General features: G+C 42.9%; 1 protein-coding gene across 1 annotated transcript in view; it reads right to left on the minus strand.

Annotated features, from left to right (window-relative positions):
- Positions 1 to 27514, minus strand: part of LOC146809052 (uncharacterized) — a 477319-nt gene that overhangs the window by 322416 nt on the left and 127389 nt on the right. The window contains exon 9 of the mRNA XM_085614821.1: positions 17749 to 18069. Coding sequence (XP_085470947.1) covers positions 17749 to 18069 — 321 coding nt within the window. The remainder of the gene's footprint in view (positions 1 to 17748; positions 18070 to 27514) is intronic.

Raw genomic sequence — 27514 nt, forward strand, 5'->3', positions numbered from 1 at the left:
TCTCAGTTTATGCTGATGACATTCTTTTATATTGCTCTGATCCTCAATCCTCCCTTCCTTTCTTTCTCTAACAAGTATCCTTCTTTTCTAAAATTTCTGGTTATCGACTTAATGTTGATAAGTGTGAAATTTTACCTTTAAATGCTTTATATCAAAAACCCCTTTTTGAATATTTTGGTTTCTCCTGGCATCTTCTAAGATCAAATACTTAGGAATATGGTTCGCTCCTCTGTTATCCGATGCTCTCAAAATAATCTTTGATTATATAATCAAAACATTGAATGATATCATTACACACTGGCATCCTCTCTTTTTCTCTTGGTGGGTCGTCTTGACTCAATAAAATTATGCTCTCCCCTCTTATATTATGCACTATTTCCATGATTCCTACTCTTATCCCTGATTATTATTTTAAAAGAATTGATTCCATCCTCCTTAAATTCTTATGCAAAGGTAAATGTTCTCGTATAGCTCTTTCCTCATTGAGAAAGGACAAACCTAATGGAGGCCTTCGGTTTCCTGATTTCAAAACTTATCATCGTGCTTTCTCACTAAGGTGAGCTGCCCGTTGGATCTATACTGATCTTTCTTTTTATCCTCCTCTTTGGTTAAAAATAGAAACTGCCTCCATTGACCCCTTTGACTTTCGAGAAATCTTATCCTTCACTTCTAACACGGCATCTCTTTGTTCTCCCATCATATCCCACTCCCGTAAACCTTTTATCCCTATACTATCTTCCTCCTATCCTTCTATTAGCTCCACTCATCAACAACCTATTTGACATAATAAATCTCTCCGGATTCGTAATCGTCCCATATACTGGAAATCGTGGCATTCTAGAGGCTTGAGATGGATCTCTCAACTCTTATCTGATAACCAACCCCTTACCTTTTCTGATCTCCAATCCCAATTTTCTTTACCTTCGTCATCTCGTTCACAAAATAATCTTCTTTATCCTTCGAACGTTCAATATCTTCAATCTTTACCTACTATTAATGATCTCCCTATCGTGTATAAAAATGTGTCCTCTGCATTAGACAATTCTCCTTCCGCCTCCTTTTTGTACAAATCCTTTCAATTTTCTTTGGATAGACTCAAAACTAAGGTTGAAATAGCTTGGGAAAAAGATTTTTTACAAGTCTGGTCAATTCCTCTCTGGAACAAAATATGGTCAAAAATCCATAAGACTTCTAGGGCTGCTAACACCACACAAAGCCTTTTTTTCATTTATCACCGTATTTTATTTTCCCTGATGCTACTAGCAACTTTTTCACCTGCTACGCCCTCTACATGTTGGTCTTGTCCTTGCCCTATTGCCGATTTAAAACATATGTTATTTGAATGCCCTTCAATTTTTCAATTTTGGAAACATGTTTGGTCACAAATTCAGACATTTTTTAACGTCCATGTTCCCTTTTCCTTCACTCACATCTTCCTGGGTACTCTCTCCCCTCTTTGGCCTCAATCTTCACAGCGCTATAAGCTTCTAGATTTATTGTTAGCTATTGCTTTTCATTTAATACCATCGAACTGGAAGCAAGCTGATAAAGTCACCTTTCGCTCTTGGTGGAATGCAGTATGTTTCCACCATCGGCTGGACACTAATTATGTTTCCCCATTTCCCTGGCTATCAAAAGAGACTTCGATGGCTTCCCTTGACAACTTATTTATCCTTAGTCGCCTCTTCGAATATTGCTTCTAAAAACGGATCAGATGATGTACAGAACCTACCTTAAATTTCCCCTATGCCTTCTCCTTTCTAGTTGATTAATTGTTATTTATTACTGATCATCTCGTTATTTTGTCTTTCACCTCGATTATTGTTATGCTTACAATGTTATTTCTAATTGCATAAATTTCTTGTTATCTCCAGTTGTTTTTCCCTTATATTATATATCTCTCTTACCCCTTTACCTTTCTATTACATAAGGTATTGGTATCTCATTATATTGCTGTTGCTTCCTTTTCTGTTTTAGCCCTTAATAAACTCAAACTTAAAAAAAAGTTGAATGCTTCTCAGACAGGTACACAAACCTTCTCACTAGTGCTCTATCATTCACTTACACAGACATGTCTTACATATGTATCTTATATAGACCCTCTCAAATCGACTTTTCAATACCCCCATACCCTGTTTCATTAGCAGAAAGGAATATATACAGCTTTTTCTACACAAATTAGCTAGCATACAAAGTAAAAGTCAGATATTCAAGTATTTGTATGTTTCTTTTTATGTATCATGCCACTACCAAAAGCTACAGGCACATGTATGAATACCTTTACCAATACAATAGGACTTACATTAGTAACATGGGAAGGATTGCTGTTTTAAATTTGGGTATGCCTAACATTCAGAAAGTCAAAGAATAGTGAACCTAAAAGAGTAAAGGGAAATTTAAGACATGTTGGCAGAGGAATTAGTGATTAGGCTACTACATATGAGTGTGTGAAAGGGTACACTCAAAGTAGGCTGTATTAATTTAGGTGTCTGCTTGAAACAGAAACTGCAGACTGTCAAGTTTATAGGTCTGTGTGCTCTCGTGACTGAGGTATGTGTCTATTTGCAGATATTTTCTCACGCATATTATGCATGTGAACATGCAAGCTTCAAAAGCTGGTACCTTCTCCTACAGATCCCATTTCAAGCAGACACCAGTAAGTAGCAAGAGAACTGTAGAAACAACCAAGAGAAATGCACAGAGAAGCAAGGTAGATGCTAAAAGAGGCAAGAGAGGTGCAAAAAGAGGCAAAAGAAGTACAGCAAGAAGCAACAGAGGTGCAGAAAGGGACACAAAATGATTATAAAGAAGCAATTGAGGTGCAGAAACAAGCAACACAAGTGCAAAAAGAGGCAATAGAAATGCAGAAAAGGACAAGAGAGGTGCAGAATGAGGCAAGAGATTCACAGAAAGAAGAGACTACGGTGCAGAAAGAGGTAGGAGAAGTACAGAAAGAGACTAGAGGGGTGCAGAAAGAGGCAAGAGAGGTACAGAAAGAGGCAAGTGAGGTGCAGAAGGAAGAGAGTGAGGTGCAGAAAGAGGCAAAAGAGGTGTAGAAATAAGCAAGAGAGGAGGACAAAGAGGCAAGACAAGTGCTAAAAAAGAATAGAGAAGTGCAGAAAGAGGCAAGAAAAGTACAGAAAGAAGCAATAGAGGTGTAGAAAGACATGAGAGAAGTGCATAAAAAAGCAAGAGAAGTGCAGAAAGAGCCAAGGCAAGTGCAGAAAGAGGCAAGAGAGGTGCTGAAAGAGGCAATAGAAGTGCACAAAGAAGAAAAAGGAGTGTAGAAGAAGCAAGAGGAGTGCAGAAAGAAGAGAATGTGGTGCATAAAGAGGCACGTGAGGTACAGAAAGAGGCAAGAGTGGTGAAGAAAGTTGAGAGTGAGATGCTGAAACAGGCAAGACATGTGCAGAAAGAAGCAAGACAAGTGCAGAAAAAGTGCAGAAAGAAGCAAAGGAGCTACTAAAAGAAGCAAGAGAGGTACAGACAGAGGCAAAAGAAGTACAGAAAGAAGCTAGACAGGTACAAAAAGAAGCAAGAAAAGTCCAGACAGAGGCAACAAATATAGAGAAAGAGGCAAGAGATGCGCAGAAAGATGAAAGAGGAGTACAGAAAGAAAAAACACGGATGCAGAACAAAGCAAGAGAAGTCCAGAAAGAAGCAACACAAATGCAGAAAGAAGGCAGAGAATTTCAAAAAGAACCAACAGAGGTGTAGAAAGAGGCATATAGAATAAGGCAAGGGACATGCAGAAAGAGGAGTGCACAAACAAGCAAGAGGAGTTAGAAAACAACCAGGAGAAGCGCTGAAAGAACAGAGATACAAAAAAAGGCAAGTGAAGTGCTGAAAGACACAAAACAGGTGCATAAAGATGCAGCAGATGTGCAGAAAGAGGGAAGAAGGGTACAGAAAGAGGGAAGAGAAGTGAAAAAGAGGAAAGAGAGTAGCAGAAAGAGACAATAAAGGTACAGAAAGAGGGAAGAGGGGTGCTGAAATAAGCATGAGAAGTACACATAGAAGCAAGAAAAGTGCAAAAGAAGTGAAAAAAGAGGCAAGAAAAGAACAGACAGAAGCTTCACTATTCACCGATGACTCCGAATGTTGGGCATAGCGAAATTTAAAACAGCAATCCTTCACAGATAACACTTGTAATTCTTACCCTATTCCAGAAAGCATTGATGTGTGAGTGTATACCTTTTGCTTGTGCCATGATACATAAATAGAAACATACAAATAATTGAATACCTGTGCTGCAGAGCAGAAGCTATCTAACTTTTTGGACAGGAAATTGTATGTATTCCTGTCTACTCATAAAACAGTGCACATGGGCAGTGACTAGTTTATTGCAGGGGCTCCATACCACCTACATATGTAAAACATGTCTATCTGTGTGACCAAATAACAGTACAGAACCAAGAAGATTACTCTACCTGTAGGAGAAGCTACCAGCTTTTTAGGCTAGCATCTTCAGATGAATAACACACAAAATAATACATGTACAAGTAGACACATACCTCAGTCATGATAGCCAGCAGAACTTTAAACTGCACAGACTATACTTCCCATTTCAAGCACGCATCTAAATGTATACAGCCTACATCAACTGTACCTTTCCATAGACTTATAAGAAGTATCCGAATCAATACACGCATTTTGAGAACGCGAACAAGAAAAAATTTCGCGAAGTCGCAGAAAGCAGAATTTTTGGCAATTTCGCGTTCTCTGCGGAACGCGAAATTACAGAAATTCCGCAAATTCCGCGAGCGGAACGGAATTTACCGCCCAGGCCTACTCACAATGTAATCTGCAGTAGAGGTGCAGAAAGAAGCAGGAGAAGTACACAAAGAAGCAACAGAGGTGCATAAAGAAGCAAGACAATTGCAAAAAAACACACAAGAGAGGTGAAGAAAGAGGGAGGAGAGGTGCAGAAAGAGGCTAGAGGAGTACAGAAACAAGCAAGAGAGGTGCAGAAAAAAAGCAAGAGCAGTGCACAAAGAGGCAGGGAGCTGCTAAAAGACACAAGAGGGGTGCATAAAGAGTCAAGAGAAGTTCAGAAAGAAGCAATAGAGTTGCAGAAAGAGTTGCAGAAAGAGCAAAGAGAAGTTCAGAAAGTTCAGAAAACACAAAAAAAGTGTAGAAAGAGGCAAGAGAGGTACAAATAGAAGAAAGAGGAGTGCAGAACGAGGCAAGAGGGATGCAGAAAGAAGCAAGAGAAGTGCAGAAGCAACACAAGTGCACAAAGAAGGCAGAGAAGTTCAAAAAGTAACAACAGAGGTGCAGAAAGAGACAAGAAAAGTGCAGATAAAGAGAAGACGGATGCAGAAAAAGGCAATTGAGGTAAAAAAAGATGCAAGTGAGGTGCACAAAGAGGCAAGAGAGGTACAGAAAGAGGCAAGGCAAGTGGAAAAAGAGGGAAGAGAAGTGCAGAAAGAGGTAAGAGAGGTGCAGAAAGAAAGAAGTAAAGTGAAAAAAAGGCAACAGAACTTTAGAAAGAAGCAACAGAGCTGTAGAAAGAGGCAGTAAAAGTGCAGGAATGATGCAAGAGAGTATAGAAAGCGGCAAAAGAGGTACAGGAAGGAGAAACAGGAGTACAGAAATAAGCAAGAGGTATGCAGAAAAAAGCAAGAGAAGTGGACAAAGAACCAAGACAAGTGCAGAAAGAAGGTACAAAAGTGTAGAAAAAGCCAACAGAGTTGCAGAAAGAGTCAAGAGAAGTGCAGAGAAAGTAAAGAGAAATACAGAAAGAGGCAAGAAAGGTGCAGAAAATGGGAAGTGTACAGATCACAGAAGGTGGACATTATTTGGACGTCCTAGAAGCAACTTGTGGAGTGTCACAGAGCTCCGCACTCAGCCCCACTCTATTTAATCTATACATGCAACCCCTGGTCGAGATTGTTCAGGAATTTGGGTTGTAAATCGCATCTTATGCGGACGATACACAACTGGTAGTGTCAATGGAAGAGGGCCCCAAATCAAAAGACTACCAAGTGACTCCTTGAATAGAAAAGGTAGCCAATTGAATGACAAACTGTAAGCTACAACTAAACGGAGACAAAACAGAACTTATATTTCTAGGAAACAGTCTCCCATCACAAGTCACCATGGAGTGGCCAAAATGACTGGGATGTCTGCCGGTTCACAGAAACTCCATTAAGAACTCAGGAATGTGGCTAGACCCAAATCTGACATTGGAAACACAGGCCAGAAAACTGACCGCTACATGTTTTGGAATCCTGTGCATGCTCTGTGAAGTTCTAGGCCTCATCCCAGAGGAGACACGAAAGACAGTGATACAGTCGCTGGTGATCTCCCACCTGGACTGCGGTAACTCTCTCTTCTTGGGGTCACCTAAATATGTTTTGAACAGGCTTCAGGTGCTACAGAATGTAGCCGCTAGGATACTCAGAAAGACACCAGTCATGAGACAGCGAAAGAGGCCCTGAGATCACTGCACTGGTTGCCAGTACAGGCCAGGGTCAAATTTAAAGCATTATGCATAGCACAGGACCTTGAATGGCAATGGGCCCGCTCCCCTCAGGACACTCATCACATCAGACACACCGAAAAGAGCCCTCAGATCCACCTCAGATCGCTTGGCCAAGATCACTAGGATTAGACGAGCCAGATGGGGAGGAAGATCATTCCTTCTCTTGGTACCTAAATTATGGAACTCCATGCCAAAGGAATTAAGTCATCTTACGGATGAACCTAGATTCAGGAAAAACTGAAGACATGGTTGTTTCCTAAATAAATTATGCTAACTATGACTTCCTGTTTTTCCGCAGTGCTGGGAAGCCTTTGGGCAGCTATGCGCTATATAAAACCCGTAAACATGAACATAAACAAACAAACAGGCAAGAGGGGTACAGAAAGAAGCAACAGAGGTAGACAGAGAGGCAAAAGAAGTACTGAAAAAGACAAGAAAGAAAGAAGCAACAGAGGTACAGAAAGAAGCCTGAGAAGTTCATAAAAAGGCAAGAGAGGTGCTGAAAGAGGCAAGAGAGGTGTAGAAATAGGGTAAAGGAGTGCAAAAAGAGGCAAAAGGGGTGCAGAAAGAAGAGAGTGAGGTGCAGAAAAAGGCAAGTGAGGTACAGAAAGAGGCAAGAGAGGTGCAGAAAGAAGAGAGTGAGGTGCAGAAACAGGCAAAACACATGCAGAAAGAAGCAAGTCAAGTGCACGAAAAAGCAAGAGAAGTCCAGAAAAAAGCAACAGAGGTGTAGAAAAGAAGCAAAGGAGTTGCAAAAAGGAGCAAGAGAAGTGCAGAAAGAGGTAAAAGAAGTGCAGAAAGAACCTACACTGGTGCAAAAAGAAGTACGAGAAGTACAGAAAGTGGCAAAAGATATGGAGAATGAAACAAGAGAAGTGCAGAAAGTTGAAAGAGGAGTGCAGAAAGAAACAAGACGGATGACGAAAGAAGCAAGAGAAGTGCACAAAGAAGCAACACAGGTGCAAAAAGAAGGCAGAGAAGTTCAAAAAGAACCAGCAGAGGTGCAGAAAGAGGAATGTAGAATAAGGCAAGAGACATGCACAAATGTACAAAAAGAAGTAAGAGGGGTGCACAAACAAGCAAGAGGAGTTAGGAAAAATCAAGACACGTGCTGAAAGAAGCAACAGAGATACAAAAAAGGCAAGTGAAGTGCTGAAAGACACAAGAGAGATATAGAAAGGGGCAAGAAAAGTGGAAAAAGAGGAACGAGAAGTGCAGAAAGAGGCAAGAGGGATACAGAAATAAGCAAGATATGTGCAGAAAGAAGCAGGACAAGTGCAGAGATGAGGTACAGAAGTGCAGAAAGAAGCAACAGAGGTGCAGAAAGAGATAAGATACCTGCAAAAGAGGCAAGAGATGTGCAGAAACAGGCAAGAGAGGTGCAGAAAGAGGCATAGGGGTACTGAAAGAGGCAAGGGGGGTACAGAGAGAGGCAAGAGGGGTCCAGAAAGAAGCAAGAGAAGTGCATAAAGATTCAAGAGAAGTGCAGAAAGAGGCAGGGGAGGTTCAGAAAGAGGCAAGAGAAGTGCCTGGGTAAACAGATGAGTGACTTGGAAGTGCCTAAGTGAATGGAGGAGTGCATGGCTAGTTCATCAGTGAATGGACGAGTGTATCAGTATTGGTGAGTGAATGGATGAGTGCAACAATAGTGCCTGGGTGAACAGATAAGTGCATGGGTAGTGCCTGAGTGAATAGAAGAGTGCATTGGCAGTTCCTCAGTGAATCCTTGAGTGCAAGAGTAGGTCCTCGGTCATTAGATGAGTACATGGGTAGTGCCTGAGTGAATGGATGAGCACCTGTGTTGTTCCTCAGTGAATGAATGAGTGCAAGACGAGAGCCAGGGCGATTGGATGAGTGCATAGGTAATGTCTCAGTGAATGGTTGAGTACAAGAACAGTGCCTGGGTGATTGCATGAGTGCATGGGTTGTGCCTGGGTGATTTATGAGTACAGTGTAGTGCCTGGGTGATTGTATGAGTGCATGGGTAGTGCCTCCGTGGAAGGATGAGTTCATGTGTAATGCCTGGGTCATTGGTAGTGTCTAAGAGAAAAGATGAGTGCATGGGTACTGGCTGAGTCTTTTGAAAAGTGCATGGGTAGTGCCTGGGTGATGGGATGTCTTCATGCGTAGAGCCTGAGTGAATGGATGTGTGCAAGGGTAGTGACTGGGTAAACAGATGAGTACATTGGTAGTGCCTGAGTGAATGGAAGAGTGCATGGGTAGTTCCTCAGTGAATGGATCAGTGCAAGGCAAATGCCTGGGTGATTGGATAAGTGTATGGGTAGTCTATGAGTGAATGAATGATAGCAAGGGTAGTGCATTGGATGAGTGCATGGGTAGTGCCTGGGTGAATAACTGAGTATATGGGTAGTCCCTGTGTGATTGGATGAGTGTATTCATAGTGGCTGTTAGGGTCAATGACTGCATGGGTTGTACCTGGGTAATTCCATTAGTGCATTAGTAGTTCCTGGGTGAATGGGTGAGTCTGTGGGTATCACCTGTGTGATTGAAACAGTGCTAGAGTAATGTGTATGTGATTGAATATGTACATGAGTAGAATCTGAGTGATTGGATGGGTGTATACATAGTACCTGTGTGAATGCTTGTGTGGAAGGATAGTGTTTTAATCATTGGATGAGTGCATGGGTAGTGCATGGGTGAATGGGTGAATCTGAGGATATCATCTGCGTTATTGAAACAGTGCTAGAGTAATATGTATGTGATTGAATGAGTGCATGAGTAGAATCAGAGTGATTGGATGGGTGTATTTATAGTACCTGTGTGAATGAATGTGTGGAAGGATAGTGCTTTTATCATTGGATGAGTACATGGTTAGAGCCTCAGTGAATTGATGAGTGCATGGGTAGTGGCTGAGTCTTTGGATGAGTGCATGGGTAGTGCCTGAGTGATTGGATGACTGCATGCACGTACACCCTGGGATACAGTTTAATACGTCTATGAACATGTTTTAATCATCAGTTTTCTCTACCAGTTTCATTAGACACTCAGGGAGTACACATATTAGTATGCATAACTTATTTCAATCTTCATTTCAGTATAATAAAAGAAACTACAATAAACATTTGTACATTTGGTAACATATTTCAAACATCATATTTCTCTAAAGTTTTATAAATAATGCATAACAAAGTTAGAAATATAATTACAAACACTGAGCTACTCCTACGCAATACATAATACACCTTACACATATGTAACTCACCTCTGAAATACTAATACAGATTGTGAAAATGTCAGAAACTCCTAAAAGATTTTCTTTCCAATACAATAAATGTAATGCATCACTCTCAGCAAGGTAAAAACAGTAATGGCAAACTTTCCTTCTCATTTTGCACACAAATGAATGTAAGTAACAAATATAAATGCTCCCTTCAGTATTTCAAATTCTAAAGCCCTTTTCTATTGGTTACACATAGTAACTCTTTATCACTCTCTTCTAAATCTACCCAATATGCCTCTGTAATTTATTGGAGTCACGACTCCACTGCGGTGCTGCACTGCAGCATTACGAAGGAGTCGCTCACCCTTACAGGAGTTCAAAAACCCATTTCCAATAATACTATTATTTTTTATGAACACACCAATTCTAAACATGGTACTGATTTGGGGAATCATACTTCAGTAGCATATCACTTATATTTAACTTAGAATTTCATATTTCAAACCACTGTTAAGTTTCAACCCTTCCCCATTCTGTTTAATACTAGTTTCCATAGTAACACTTTCTGTAACTTTCAACTGTACCAGCATGTCACAAGTTCACCATAGTTTGAAATACAGGATACCAGCTTACACATGCAAACAGCAGGTGTGGTTGACTTTTACAAAATATTAGCTTATCCACTCTACTGTACCTTCCAAACTTTTTTCCATAACCTATCAGAAACATCCTTGTTAAGCAAAGTAATATGCATTCTATTTTTGAGTCCACAATGTTGATGAACATCCAGCTATCGGTTTTCTCAAAAACAGCATCTTCTCCATCATTTTAGATACCTCTCATTCTACCAACTGACTACCTCAGCCATAGACATCTTTTATTGTTTTCAGACATCCCTTCAAAATGCTTACAGTATGGATCATAGGGCACAGCTATGTTTTCTGGTGCAAAAGGTATGCTGTACACAGAGGTACTGACAAAGACCTAAGTTTGCAAAATGTGGATGTTAAATGGTTTGCACAGAGAGGATTAAAGTGGCACCAATTGCTGCTTTTGGTTAAAACCTTTTTGCATCTCTAACCCACTGACCTCATGATTGTGCCCTGTGGTTGCAATGACCTTGGCACATTGACTGGGGCAAGATTGGAAATACAAATGATGGATACCTTTTCTCAACTGCTGTCACATTTCCCTCACAATGTCTTTGTATATACCAAAGACAGAAATGGAAGTGGTCCAATCAATTCTGTCCACAGATTGAAAAAGCTAGGAAGAATATCAATAACGTTGTTTCTGCTTACCTCAGAGACCACAGCAGGGGCTCTATTTACAACAACAACCTACGTTTTCACACACATAACATCTATAGAAGTGATGGAGTTCACTTCACAGATAAAGGAGAAACAGTCATAATGAACACAACGGCTCTTCTTAGAGCCAACCTATAACCGTGTAAGATGTATATCTTTAAGCATGCATACTCTTTTTAATTATTTCCTGGATTCGTGAACCTGTCGCAAATCCGCAAAACAAATGCACAAATTCAATGTATCGAAGCATACTGAAATGCTCAGTATTCGAAATATCAGACCTCAAAGGTGCAGAAAGCATCGGATTCTGCTTCCAATTAGAGGACTCTTTCGCTTTCTCAGGAGCTCTGCTCTACTCCCTACCAGGCCCCTATAAGACCTTCTTAGATGGCATAGGAGATATTGTGAGCTCACTTACTCTCAGATTCTCCAATTTCACCCTATTTGTAGATCTTAACATTCACTTAGATGTTCAAAATTACCCGGGCGCAATGCATTTCCGGGAAATCATGGACACACTCGGCCTGAAACAGTGCATACTCACCCCCACCCACAACGCAGGCCACACTCTGGATGGTATCTGCTCTAACCTCATGACCCTTACAGTTAAGGCCCCAGTTAGCCTAACCTGGTCCGATCACACCCTTATACCTCTAGAAATTGGTTACCAGTGCACAAAAAACTTCAAGGGCCACATCCACACCACTCAAAACATAAAGTCCAGGTGGAACAATATGGCAGCCCTTCCAGATCTCAATCTAGAAGCCTCAGTATGCAGGCCTAGGTTGTTGGGTTACTCAATAGAAGACAATCAACGTTTCATGTAGTGGATGTCCACCTTGAGGGATCGCTTTGTATCCCCTGGTCTGCCAAAAAATCAACCGTTTAAGAAACCCTCTGCTCCATAGTACACCCAAAACCTGAATGAAATGCATAAATGCTGCAGGAACCTGGAACATAGATGGCGACAAAAATATGAACAAACTGAACTAACTGAGTTCAAGGCAGCTCTTAAAAACTACCATCACTAAATCAAAGCTGCCAAGAAATCCTATTTTACCAAAATGCCTAAACTGGCTAGCCAAAAGATAGTTAACTCTTTTACCAACCCCATATCCCTTAAACGAGAGATCCCCCCCATCACAGTCTCTTTCTGACCGCATCAGGCTTTTATTCGAACAGAAGGTCCAGTCACTACAACATGATTTTTCAGCACCCCCCATCCCTCCCGCTGATACTAATGTCGATTTAGGCACAAACTGACCTTTCTTTCAAGCTTTTCAAACCATCAGCCTAGACCAAACTCTTCAGGCTACTCTTGCTGTTAAATCAGGTCATCCTTTTGACTCCTGTCCCCCTTTAATTTTACATGCTATAATAGATACTGTTAATCCGGTCATCAACAATATAATAGATGCTTCACTGTCACTAGCTGAAGTTCCCAATGAATGGAAACTTGCGGCAGTCAAACCTCTCCAAAAGAAACAACTTGCAGATCCCATCACACACACCAATCTTAGACGCATCTCCCTATTCCCATGTCAAAGTAAGATCTCTGAAAAATGTGTTAATTCCCAACTTATGACTTACCTGGAAGGAGAAAACATCTTACACCCAAATAAATAAGGTTTCAGGCCTCAGCACTCTACAAAATCAGCCCTCCTACACACAGCGGAATCCCTTAAAGCCACCCTCCACTAGGGAAGGAATGCGGTGTTTGTCTTATTAGACCTAAAGCTGCCTTCGATATGGTATCACATGTCATCCTCTTGGACTGTCTCGAATCCTATTGTATCTCTCACCTCGCCCTGGCCTTGCTAAAATCGTTTTACAAAACATAAGATAAGTAATTACCCTTGGACAAAACCATTCAGCAGAAAAAACTCTGCTCTCCTGTGTTCTGTAAGGGTCCATCCTCAGCACAGTGCTGTTTAATGTCTATATGGCCCCACTAATTAGTCTGAAATCAGCCTTTAACATCGAGACCAACTTATATGCGGATGACACGCAGCTAATCCTGGTCTCAGATAAAAATACTACACTGGCTGAGGAAAATCTCCGTCATTGCCTCACAGCGGTTTTTCATTGGATGAAAGCAAATCGCTAAATATGTAATTCAGAAATAACAAAAATCATGCTATTGGGAAAAGGGAATACTTTTTCCCCTGATCTATGGTGGCCCTTTGACACCCCCCAAGCACCCAATAAAGTAACGGTAACCCAGATTTTGAAGGTAAAATTTAATTCAGCACTGTCCTTCCACCAGCAATCCTTAGCAGTGGCTAGCACCTGCTTCCAACAGATAAAATCACTTAAAAAGTTCTTTGACTTACTCCCCAGTACGGCAACACAGGCAGTCGCAGTTGCCTTAAATTACATCCTCACTGGACTACTGCAACAACCTTCATGCAGGAGCTAACAAGTTGGTCCTACACACATGACAGATGGTACAACACGCTTCAGCCCGACTAGTACTAAAATGGCCCTGGAGGTCATCATCATCTGCTGCACAGGAAACACTACATTGGCTACCGATCCACAAAGGAATCCTACTCAAAATCTTGATAATTACCTTCAGAATCTTTCATTCCTCAGGCACCCACTACCTTCAGCCTAGGTTTGCGCGCTATATACTATGCCATACTCTCAGATCATCTAATGCAAATCTTCTAAAAATCCCAGTTTTCAGACATGTCTCAAAAGGGAGGAAATCAATTGCAGTGATTGGATCCAAGGCCTGAACCAACTCCCAAATAACCTTTGTTTCATCCAATCTCAAACCCTTTTCAGGAAATCCCTGAAAACCTTGATTTTACCGTGTCCAAACTTGTATATACATTTCTAAAGCCTTTGGTAATCAAACTACCATCATACATTTGAGATACCACTGATTTAAAAAAAATAATTTTTGACATCCATTGGGAGGATACATTTTTGATGGACTGTCTAGATGTCAAATTGCTTTATACAAGCATCAAACACGAAGATGGATTGAGGGCTGTGAGACTTTCTAAAATCAAGAACAATAGGAACAATAGGTTACTTGAAACACAATGGCATGCTGCTTGACATGATTAGGTGATGTCTTACGAGTAACATTCTTTTGTTTAACAATGTGATATACCAACAACTACATGGTACTGCCATGGGCGCCTGCTTTGCCCCCAGTTATGCCAATCTGCATATGGGCTGGTCGGAGGAGCAAGTGCTCATTGGCAAGGAATTACAGGAATGGTCCCCACATATTGTAATGTGGAATAGGTATATTGATGACCTTTTCCTATTATTGAAGGGTAATCAGAAAACTGCAGCAGAATTTGTGGAGAGGAGTTGCGTAGAATTCCTTGATGTTGAACTGCAAGTGGTAAGGTCTACCTTGACTACCACAGTATTCAGGAAAGAGACATCAGGGAATACCACACTTCATGCCAAGAGTTGCCACCCCAAAGCAATGTAAAACAGTATACCTTATTGGGAATTTTTAAGAGCAAAGAGAATATTTAGCACACAAGTTCACTTCAATCAGAGAGAATATAATATGTCAGGGAGACTGAGAGAGAGGGGGTACAGCAATGACATGTTAAGGAAAGCCAGGTCCAGAGCCAATGTCATTTCAGGTACTGAATTACTATTTAAGAAATCAGATGATCGGTTGGCAACAAAAACTGAATGCAGATTCATTACCACCTAAAATCAACAACATAACCTTGTTAGAAAGGCTTGGTTAAAGCACGGGCATATTCTGCGACAAGACTAGACAGTTGCCATGAGATCAGCTCAGCCATCCATTACCTACCGTAGACCGCAACCCATCAGAGATACTCAAGTAAAACATAAAATTTGCAGTGACAGTGGATGGTTGAAACCTGGGAGAGGCTTTCGTAAACGCAGTATATGTAAAGCCTGCTCACATGGTGTAAATATCAGTGAAATTGAATCTCAAATAGGAGAAAAAACTAACAATCCAAAAACCACATGACTGCAAATCTGATTATGCAGTGTATGTGCTGGGATGCCCTTGCCAAAAGATGTACATAAACAGTACTAAACACCAAGTACATAAACTCATCCTACAGCACATAAGAGCAGTGAAGAACACTGATGACACCTATCCAGTAGCAATATACTTCAGGGATTTTCACGATGGCAATCCCATTCAATTTACCTACAGTCTACTCGATCAAATAGAAAAACTGCCTAGAGGTGGTGGTAGGTAAAAGAAACTGAGGAAACTGGAATGTAGATACATCTTAAAGATATGTACAAAAGAACTGATGGGTCTGAATTAGGATGAAGAAATGTACACAGACCTGTAAAGTTTGCCAGCCTAGCATCAGTCATGAAAGTCTAATTATGTCATATTTTCCATGCATACTATCAGCATTTAATATTGTGTAAGATTTTATAAACTCTTTTTTGAGTGAACTTACTGTCTTTTCTTAATTTTTCAGGCATTGCGACATTGAATATTGCTGTGCTGGAGGAACCTGAAGAAAGCAGGAGAGCGAAGATATCTTTTTTTTCATGCCCAATGGGGCATAATTGTGGCTTTGGTTATACTGATTCATTTAACATTTTTAATTATGTTTTTATTTTTAGTTTGGCTCTTGTCTCTGCATTTCTTTGAATATGGCATTATGCCGTAGTTCTTGGAAACTATGGCATGCCTCAAGAGTTTGCAGTGCAGATATGACCCACTTGGGCAGTTAACATTGAAACAAAATAGCTTGTAATTCAATGTGGCACAGTTCAAATTTTAATGGCTTAAATGTTAAATATTAATTGATTTGCATAAAACAATTTCAAATTAATATCTTGAAAATGAGGCATATTTAATGTTTATTGCACACACCAACCTGGCCGCTGTTATTGAAAACACTTTGTTGTCCATTGTATATGTCACAAAACCTGGTTTAATTACATTTTGGCAGTCCACGCGGCACCCCTTTACACTGACCTGCTCCCTGCTGACGAGAGGCAACTACCTCGAAACACGTGTCCAGGGATGGCTAATGCAACACATACTTTTCTACATACATCGTGGCATAGGCGTACTCGCCGTCGCCACTACATCTACCACAGTTCCTTGGGGCAACTTGCTGGTGTGACGAGCAGAGTGCGACCAACCTTTGAATCATGTCACAAAACCTACTGAAATTAGGAAATGCTCCAGTACGCAGGTGTCGTGACAAAGGCTTTGTAAGCCCAAACGCATCTGACGTCAAGCGTGATTTATGTTCTGCCAAGCTGATTAAAATCTAATCAACTATACTCGGAGTGCTGTTCTGTAATTTAATGTTGCGGAAGTACTCGGATATATATATATACACATATATACATATACATATGCACACATATAAATGCTTGATACTTACCTAATACTTACTTTCAAAAAGCATATGCCTTAACCATTCATGCCTTACCAATGAAATTCGTTGTAAAGGCCTGCATGATAAAGGCAAAACTCTGCATGGTAATGGTATGCATGATAATGGTACCTGCGTTGTAAAGGCCACGATGTAATGGTACCACGTGGTAACGGGCTGCGTTGTAATGGCTGTTTACTGCCAGCTTACTATTACCTGTGGTTGCCCTTGCATCTGCCCTCTGCAATATCAGGAGTGGCTATTTGTCTCTCCTTTCCGTTTTGGCCATGAAGCGGATAGAAAAAAGGCTACTTCATCCTTTTTTATGAATATCCATTACATGCCTTATTTTTTTTAAACAGTAAGGCTTTTTGTTGTTTTTTGTTTTTGGCACCCGGACTGGAATTCTACACTGGTCTGGTAGTTTTTGTGGGAAACTTGTAAGGAGTTTGGTATGTCGGCATTTAGATCAATTTGCATAATTTGAGGTTCAACAGTCTGGGGCTTTTGCTAAAAGGTTGGCAGCCATATAAATTTACACATCATGCAGAGCTGTCAACTTACCCACTTCTGCAAGGCGGCACCAGTGAACCCTCCAATTTATTCTTTCTCCCGGAGTTTACCCATATTAACTAGACATTTTGTTTCAAGACACCTTTGCGCACTAGTTCTTTAGGAAGCTGAGGATAGGGGAAGAAAATAATGAGGAAAGGGAACCCACAGGATGAAGGCGGTGGAGGTTTGGTGGTACTCTAGATGGAAATATGAGAAAAGAGAGTTGGCCTAACGGCTAGGGTGGTCAACCTCGAATCTGGGGAACTGGGTTTGAGTCACGGAAATTATGCTGAACATCCTGTGAAGGACATCTAACAAGGGCTTCAATTGGAATTCCATAGAGCATATTATCAAGCCCATTATCGCCGTTTTAGAGGCAATTTTCTGCCGCTAAAGCGGCGATAATTTTATCGCCTGGCTTGTTAATATGCCCCCTGATGCTTTAACTGTGCATGTCCTCTGAACCACTGCTCAGTGGCATAGCTAAGGGGGGTGGCTAGTCTTACCTACAGCTGTTCAGGGTGGCAGCCGCAGGAATCGCTAACAACACCCCCTTCTTACCTGAATAGCCAGCATGCAACCATCCTCTTACATTTGGCTGTGTGAGGCAAAGCGCAGGGGTCGCCACAGGCAGCCCAAGGCCTAGCTACGCCACTGCAACTGCTCTGTCTTTAGTGATAATTCCTGGACACATCTACTTATGTAAATGTCCGAGTTGAATTGCTATAACTGTAACCCGCTGTAACTCATGTATCCTGCTTATTGAAAAACGCTCTGATGCCTTCTAGCCATGTCCCCGCTATATAAAATTGCAAAAATACATAGATAAATTAAAGGAAGCCAACTCACCAGAAACATTGACTTGGATAACTGCCTCTGCCGGAAGGGCATGCTCCGCCTCCACCCTCACTGTGTAGGTCCCAGAATCTGAAAATCGGGCTTCAGAAATGATGATGGAACCCGGGTAGTAAATTTCCAGCCGATCTTTGTAGGTCGTATTTATCTGCAGTAATGACGTATTGACCACCCAGGTGGTCAGTGATGTTGAATTGATGCTCCAGGAGATTGTGGGCGGAAATATTGTTTTGGAGTAGGAGATGTTAATTGAGATTACGTCACAGTTTATGACGTCCAGTACTTCCGGGGCAGAAATGTTGATAACTTCAGAAGCTGTGGAGACAAGACAGGTGGTGGAAGTTTTGATGAGAAGGCATAGGAAGGTAGAAATTCAGGGGGGGCAATGGCACGGAATGGGAGGATGCGGGAGGGGCAGCTAGAGAGTGGGCAAAATAAAGTAAAAAGTTAAGCAAAGGTTTAAAAATGTAGGAAGCTAACATTTGCAGGAATAAGTAAGAAGACAGATAAATGTTTTAGAAGAAAATCTGAGGAAGGAAACTGTTACAATCTGTGATTACACAGGGAAGTGCAGAAGAACTTTTTACTTCATCTCTCCACCACCACAGGTTCCAGTCAGCTGGAGTCAGCTGTGGAATTTTGGCAAACAAAGGCATGACACATACCAAGCAGGGCATATGGGAGGGGGAGCGGAATGTACCAATATACATGAGATTATAACACACCTCCTTTACATAGGGTGATAAAAGGAAAAAAAGGAGAAGGAAAATAATGGGAAAAAGACAGGGAGAAGGGGGAGAACTGGAGAAGGGATGAAGAGAAATAAGGGTGCGCAGAAGAATATCATAACAAAATAATCACATATGCTGTATTCCTTAACCACATCAAAGAAGAAATCATATTAAATTGTAGTCCTTAAACTGCACAGGTGATGACTTGGTACTCTGAGTTCTCCTAGTACCGTAAGAATAATCATTCCCCTTCACTCTTCACACACATCCCTGACCCATCCACCCGTCTGTGTGGAATAATTTTGTCCATGCCCCAGGTTTGACCATTTTCAAGATGAACCACGTTCCTGACTACTCTGGCTATCCTGATAGTTTTGGATAATCTGGTGTCTTCCCTCCTACATGGTTTAGGAAGGTCAACACGGACCCACGCTCCTTCCTGAAACACCCTGGATTTCACATGCTTGGTCTGATCATATCTGTTCTTATACTGGACTAGGTGGACTAGGTGTTCACAAACTCTCTTAGCAATTTCAATGCAGTCCACCACACACACTCCATTCTTCCTCACCCATTAAGGAGATAATCTGGTCTTTGGAGCTCTGCCCTTCAATAACAGGGAGGGGGAAACAACAGTAACGCTATTGGGAGTAGAGCGAAATACCCATACAGTCTCCTGGAAGGCAAAAATAGCAGGGGTGTCTAGGAATTCTGCTCTTTGTAGACACTCTTTGAATATGCGATTCATCCGCTCTACCAACTCATTAGCCCAGGGGCAATACAATATAGTTTTATGTTGATTAACACTGAAATTAGATGAAAACTCTTTCATGTTATCTGAAGTGAATTGTACTCCATTGTACTCCATTGTCTGTCAGTAAGATACAGCGCTGCCGCTGACCGAGGACCTGCAAACTTGCTCACACCGCCATCCCGGCGAGGACGGAGGCCACGCCCCTTTCTGAGGCGACGCCCCTGACGCCGCCCCTATAAATAGTATTGCTAACTAGCGCCGCGCGTTAGACAGACCCGAGCTCTTGAGGCGGAAGCCGAGAGCGTCTTGTGTTCGACTTTTTAAAACAATTACACTTGTATTGTGATTTTATTATTTGTGTTGCACTCGCACTCTTGGTGCCTACCTGCTGTTACGCTGTTGATACAGCGCTGCCGCTGACCGAGGACCTGCAAACTTGCTCACACCGCCATCCCGGCGAGGACGGAGGCCACGCCCCTTTCTGAGGCGACGCCCCTGACGCCGCCCCCATAAATAGTATTGCTAACTAGCGCCGCGCGTTAGACAGACCCGAGCTCTTGAGGCGGAAGCCGAGAGCGTCTTGTGTTCGACTTTTTAAAACAATTACACTTGTATTGTGATTTTATTATTTGTGTTGCACTCGCACTCTTGGTGCCTACCTGCTGTTACGCTGTTGATACAGCGCTGCCGCTGACCGAGGACCTGCAAACTTGCTCACACCGCCATCCCGGCGAGGACGGAGGCCACGCCCCTTTCTGAGGCGACGCCCCTGACGCCGCCCCTATAAATAGTATTGCTAACTAGCGCCGCGCGTTAGACAGACCCGAGCTCTTGAAGCGGAAGCCGAGAGCGTCTTGTGTTCGACTTTTTAAAACAATTACACTTGTATTGTGATTTTATTATTTGTGTTGCACTCGCACTCTTGGTGCCTACCTGCTGTTACGCTGTTGATACAGCGCTGCCGCTGACCGAGAACCTGCAAACTTGCTCACACCGCCATCCCGGCGAGGACGGAGGCCACGCCCCTTTCTGAGGCGACGCCCCTGACGCCGCCCTCTCACGCCCTTATATAATGTGCATTCCCCGGACGCGCAGCGGACGAGCGCAGCGGGCGCGCCGCCTGCGCGCCGAAGGGCCGGGCCCTAGGGCACCCCTCGCTAGTCACCTTATTACGTACTCGCTCGACGAGCTTAAAAAATTACAGCCTTTTGCTCCCCCACTGTCCCCTACCACTAGCCGTCGTGCACATACTGCCGGCCTCATGCGCCCTGGTCTACCTTCTCCAGGTCGAGACACAAACACAGGAAACCCGGCTAAAAATGTTACATCTATCAGTATGTCCTATTTGAACACTCGTTCCTTAGTGAAACATGCTGAAGATATTTTTATCTTGTTGACGGAAAATAGACCCGATATACTTCTGCTTACAGAAACGTGGCTCACGTCTGAGTCTCTCCCTGATATCTTGGCCGCCCTCCCCCCTGATTATTATATCCATCATGCCGACCGCCCAGATGGCCGGCCTGGCGGCGGGGTGGCAGCCATTTTATCTAAGCATTTGGACACCATCTCATCCCTTTCCCTCCCTCTCCCAGAGGTAGACAATCTACTTATTAGTGTGGAAACCGGTACTGGTGCCTTCACTTTCCTCCTGCTATACCGGCCTCCACACCCTATGCCACTTTTCTCCACTATTCTGAGTGAACACCTCTTCAACCTCTTAACGGAGCACTCCAGCTTTGCCCTTCTAGGTGACCTAAATTACTGGTTCAATGACATCAGTGCCGGACCTCATGCTTTAGAGCTCTTCGAGACTCTTACTAGCCTAAATCTCACCCAACAGGTCACTCAATCCACCCACATTAAGGGCCATATTTTGGATCAGATCTGGACTTGTAATCTGGCCCTGTCCCAGCCAGTTATCTCTTCTTGTGTTTGGTCAGATCACCACTTAGTAAATACCATCATTACTATTGCTGGCCGGACTCTTGCTCCCCTGATGGCCGGCGGCTCCTCACGCAAATGGAGTACCTTCGACTCTCAGGGCTTTCTCACAACCCTGGCCGACACTCGGCCAGCTTTTAACTCCCCTGATAACATCGAAGGAATAGAACAAGACATCGGTTCCTGGCTGAAGTCAGCCAGCGACCTTTATGCCCCCCTAACCAAATTCCCCCCCACTAGACACCACAATTCCCACAGGTGGTTTTCTGATGACCTTAAGCAACAGAAAACAAAAACCCGTCAGCTGGAACGTATCTGGAGACGTGATTATTCCAACGTAGCCAGGCAGTCCTATATGACTGCACGTAGGGAATATAAATCGGCCATCATTGCAGCAAAAACAGAACACTTCTCTATCAGGATTTCGTCCGCAGCAAATAAATCAAAAGAGGTGTTCAAGATAATGAACGAACTCACTACCGACGACAGGACTCTCCCAGCCCAAACCCCCACACAAGAAGCCTGTGACACTCTCAATCTCTATTTTTGGGAAAAGATTGAAAAAATTAAAAACTCTATACCTTCTCTACCCAAGTCACTCACATTGAACTTTCCCCCGGACAATTCCCTCACGTTCTCTACCTTCCCTACCTTGGACGCACCCTCACTGGCGGAACTCGCCATTCGTGTGAAATCAGGCTCTCCTAACGACAGATGTCCACCTTCCGTATTGCGGAGTATCTGTCTTAGCTTACCTGACTGTGTTTTACCCCTGCTAAATGGCTCGCTCAACAGAGGCATTGTCCCTAGTTCTTTTAAGGAGGCTACCCTCTTGCCCCTCCTTAAGAAACCCGGTGCTGATTCTGCACAACCGTCGAACTATCGTCCTATTTCCCTTCTCCCCTATTTCTCAAAACTTTTGGAGGCTCATGTCACTTGCTGCCTCTCCAATTTTATTTAATCTTCTGGTTATCTTGCGCCTAACCAGGCCGGCTTCAGGCCTGCCCACTCTACTGAGGCTGTCATTTTGGCAGTCTTGGAGACTCTCAGGAGGAACGCAGATGCAGGAGGCTCTCAGGCCCTTGTACTTCTGGATCTATCCGCCGCATTTGACACGGTGGACCATGACATCCTTCTCCACCGTGTCAGGCAAGCGGGCATCCAGGGCTCCGCCCTTAAGTGGGTTGAGTCCTTTCTGATTGGCAGAACTCAGGCCGTCCGCTTAGGCCCTTATACTGCAACCAAAACGCCCGTGGTTTGCGGAGTCCCTCAGGGCTCCTCCCTCTCACCGCTCTTGTTCAATCTATACCTCAGGCCCTTGATTCAATCCCTTCAGAAATGGGACGCAGTTGTTTACAACTATGCCGATGATCTTCAGATTATCTTCTCTCTTAATTCCCCCCACGATATCAAAACATTTCATTCTGTGATGATCCATATTCAATCCTGGATGAACCAGAATCAATTGAAGCTAAATCCCGGAAAAACTGAGCTTCTCCTCCCTGGACTCAGTCACATCCACTGGGGCCCTCAGTTTTGGCCCTCGGAGCTTGGTCTCCCTCCAGCCCCGGTCAAATCAGTGAAGAGCCTGGGAGTGATTATTGACTCCGAATTATCCCTCAAAAATCAAGTGGGTGCGGTCATTTCATCATGTATGTATCAGCTCCGGAAGATTCGTAAAGTTCGTCATCTACTCCCACCTGCCGCACTCACCCAAGTCGTCATTTCACTTGTGCTCTCTCGGCTGGATTTCTCGAATTCCCTTTATCAATCTCTGTTACATCGGCTTCAGGTAGTTCAAAATCAAGCGGCCCGTCTCATTTACAAAACCCCCAGATGGCAATCGGCCAAACCTTTACTTCATAAATTACACTGGCTACCAATAGGCCAGAGAGTAGCCTTTAAGGTGGCCTGCCTCACATTCAAAGCTCTCCATTGTTCCTCAAATCCTTAATCATCCCTCATCACCCAATACGTAACCTTCGATCTGCTTATCGCCACCTACTTGTCACCCCTAAAATTAAAACAAAGAAATTCGGTGGCCGCCGCTTTTCTTACCTGGCTCCCAGTCTCTGGAACCCTCTTCCTCTCCTCATCAAAGCCACTCCCTCCCTCTTGAACTTTAGGAAGTTACTAAAAACTCACCTTTTCACTCTTTAAGTCTAAACCTAAGTGACTCTCGCCTTATTCGTTTCTCGCTCTCTCTGTCTTAACAGCGCCAGGAAGCCTTTGGTGTCAGCGCGCTTTACAAGTTCCACTTAAGATAAGATAAGATAAGATATCAGGAATACCTTCTTCAAAGAATGCTCCTTTCAAGAACTATGTAAGGGCCTTCGTATTGATCTGGTGCATACACTTGAGAACCACCCAATATGTGTTTTAGTCCACCAATGCCAGAATAAAGCGCAAATTCAACAGTTTGAGATTGAGAGGGCCAATAATGTTGAGCGCTAATTTAGACCAAGAGATATCAGAAACCTCAACGAGAGACAGTGGGGACTTCTGAGCTTGGTGGGTCTAGTCACTCCGCTTGATACTGTCTTGTGAGATGGTGTGATGGAGGTATTCTACCGATCCCACCCCAATCCAACATTTCTAGTTTTTTAAAGTGAGTCCCGCCTTCTCTAGATTGGACAAAACCCTTTTTAGCATAACATTGTGCTCCTCCTCATCCTTTCCATAGATGAGGATGTCATCTTGGAAGCATAATGTCCTTGGAAGGTCCCTAAGCACATGCTGCATGATCCTCTGTAAGGCAGCGGCAGCCAATGCCAACCCAAATGTCTTACGCAGGAACTGACGCACTTCTAAGAGGGTCACAAAGGAAGTAAGGTGACAAGAATCGTGATGAAGCTCCACCTGGTGGTTAGCAGAGGAGAAGTCCAGAACACTGAAACAACTCGCTCCCTTAAGTAAAGTAAGGACTTAATGAACACGTGGCAATGGGTTTCTGTCCACCCAAATTTTCTCATTGAGCTCTCTCAGGTCAGCGCAAAGTCTAATGTCCTTACCAGATGGAGCCAATCACTGGGAGCTGTTTATACGTTAAATAACTCCTAGGGTTAATAACCTGTCCAGTTCAACTTGGAGAAGAGTATGCATCATGTGAGGGATGGGCCTAACCTTATGTGCAATAGGTTTAGCGTTAGATTTGAGTATGATGGGGTGTTGGTAAATAATGAGAAACCCGAGCTCCTCAGAGAAAACCTTGGGAAAATGATTGCAGATCTCCATCCCCCCGACAGAAGGATCCACAAGAAGAATTTGGTCAGGACTGTTGGATACAACTTGATTCCAATTTCCTTTTGGTGCCTTCAACCCAATGAATTTGATCCCTTCTGTATGACATACATTTTGCCCACAGTACTCCTACCCGTGAACCCAATTTCCATGATAGGCATCACCAGCAATGGGATGGAGTCCCTAATATAACCACCCAGTTGAATATCTGGGGATTGCAGGAACTCCTCCAAGTAGTGAATTACTCTGAAAAGAGTTTGACATCCACCAATCTGTAAGGGGAACATGAGTCTGCAAACACAGTCACAGTTTTTTTAAATCTAAAGTGATGTTATATGAAGGGAAACCTATTACATCATTCCACTTTGCTGTTGGAACACTAATTTGGTATCAGGAGGCATGTCATGCTCAATAGCCAGCGCAGGTTTGGTACGCTGTTCCCTGCAGACCCTCGTCAAGTGACCCTTTTTGCCATATTTGTGACATACAACTGTCCTAGCTTGGCAAATCATATTGTTTGCTAAGTGACCAGGACTACCACATCTGTACTCAGGTTTAGTGCCTAATTGCATAGTGTTAGCATATTTGTTCTTCATATCCTTCCCTGCATCATGTTTATTTATAACATTAACATCTGCATGCTTGTCACCCCCTTACTTCAACATACAGTCTGCAGTATGTTCAATGCCCACCGCAATATCGATAGCTTCTTTGAGATCAGGGTTAGCCACCAGGAGTCTTTCTTGGATCTTTGCGTTGTTGGTAAACCTGACTAATTGGTCTCTGATAAAAGAATCTTGAAGAGTCAAGAACTCACATGTATTTGCTAGGTCTTTTAGCACTGAAACAAAAGTTTTTACCTTCCCATTTTTACCATGTACCCTAGAAGAAAATTGTGCCTTTCCAGCACCACATTTATTTTCTTCCCAAAGTGTTTTCTAACCTGCTCACAGCCACTTGATAAACATTTTCATCTTCATTGTTATCACCTTCATCGTGCATAGACACAGAAAAGTTATCATAAGTTTTGGGACCTTCAATGCCCAAGTTGTGGAGTGTGTGTAATTTGTGTAATGGAGAACATTTCTCCCCTCTGATAGCAGTTAGGTGGGACTCCAATAACCCAAACCACTGTTTTCATGGTAATAAACGTTCTAATCAACCTCCACTGCTGTGGCCATGCCCCAGAGGACGTACAATTCCAATGCCGAAGCCGGTGCAACTTGAGCCGACGTGGCCTGCGAGCAGCACTCGCAGCGAAGATCCCAGAAAGACAACCCCCAGCGGAATCAACCCTCCACGCTGCACCCAAATCCAAAGAGGGCAAAAGAAATAGTCACTGAAAGATCGAGGGGGATGAGGACCCCACCGATCAGACAAGAACCATGAACTGCTGAGTAAGCTAGTGCTCACGGGAGACGACCTCCCACGCTGCCGCCCAAAAGAACGGTCAACCCCACCGATCAGACGAGAACCATGAACTGCCGAGGAAGCCAGTTCTCAGGGGAGACGACCTCCCATGCTGCCGCCCAAAAGAATGGTCACCACGGAAATGGAAGAGCTTTCCTGTACACGAGCAGCAGTGAGCTAAACAGCCAAAGATGGAGAGGATACAGAGAGGCTCGGCAGCCACAGGGCTACACCAGTAAGGTACCTCAGGTGCAGGAATGCAGCATTAATGGAGGTAGCAGACGGAGCAGTAAGGGCCAACACCAAAGTTATAGAAAGACACCCTTAGAAGGTAGGAAACGACAAAACAAACTCACAGGCTTGTGGAACAAAACTGTCTTGAAGAAAATAGTATGGCTGGTACTGGAGAATAAGTTGGGGGTGGTGGTGAATCCTCCCCACACGGAAGTTCGTCACCAGTGTTACAAAATGAGATGACACAGGTAAGTACAGAAGAACACTTTATTTCATCTCTCCACCACCACCAGTTCCAGTCAGCTGGAGTCAGCTGCGGAATGTTGGCAAACAAAGGCACGGCACATACAAAGCGGGGCATAGGGGAGGGGGAGCGGAATGTACTAAAATACATGAAATTATAACACAAACAAATGAGGTGGCAGCATAGAGGAGAAGTAGTTAAATGTAGGAAGATAAACAGAAAAGAAAACATGAAAGGAGGAACAAAAAAGATCAACGATAGGAGGGTAAACAATCCATAGGGAATCAAGTGAGAAATGAAGAAACCGTTCGAGTGGAGAAAGAAGAATTTGAAGAATTGAAAATAATGAGAAGAATAGTAAGAAGGGAGCTTAGTAATTGATTTAAACAGAAACAGACCAACCAGCAGAATATATACAAGGATGTAAAAAAGACCAACAGGGAGAATGTGTACAAGGATGTAAGACAGACCAACAGGAAGAATGTACACACGGATGTAGGACAGACCAACAGGAAGAATGTAGACAAGGCTGTAAGACAGACCAACAGGAAGAATGTACACAAGGTTGGAAGAGAGACCAACAAGAAGAGTGTATACAAGGATGTAAGAAAGAACAACAGGAAGACTGTATACAAGGTTGTAAGACAGACCAACAGGAAGAATGTACAAACAGATATAAGACAGACTAAGAGGAATAATATATACAAGGATGTAACAGACTAACATTGATGTAAGGCAGACCAACAGAAATAATATACACTAGGTTGTAAGACAGACCTACAGGAAGAATGTATGCAAGGTTGTAAGACAGACCAACAGAAAAAACGTACACAAGGATGTAGGACAGTCCAACAGGAAGAATGTATACAAGGATGTACCAGACTAACAGGAGGAATGCACACAAGGATGTAAGAGAACCCACCGGAAGAATGTACATAGGGTTGCAAGACAGACTAACAGAAAGAATGTATACAAGGTTGTAAGACAGACCAACAGGAAGAATGTATACAAGGATGTAAAACCGACCAACATAAATAATATATATAAACATGTAAGACAGACCAACAGGAAGAATGAACACAAGGTTAGAACACAGATCATCAGGAAGAATATATAAAAGGTTGTAAGACAGACCAACAGGAAAAACGTACACAAATTTGTAAAAGAGACCAACCGCAAGAATGTACACTAGGTTGTAAGACA

The sequence above is a fragment of the Triturus cristatus genome, chromosome 7 (genome assembly GCF_964204655.1).
Source record: "Triturus cristatus chromosome 7, aTriCri1.1, whole genome shotgun sequence".
Taxonomy (NCBI): domain Eukaryota; kingdom Metazoa; phylum Chordata; class Amphibia; order Caudata; family Salamandridae; genus Triturus; species Triturus cristatus.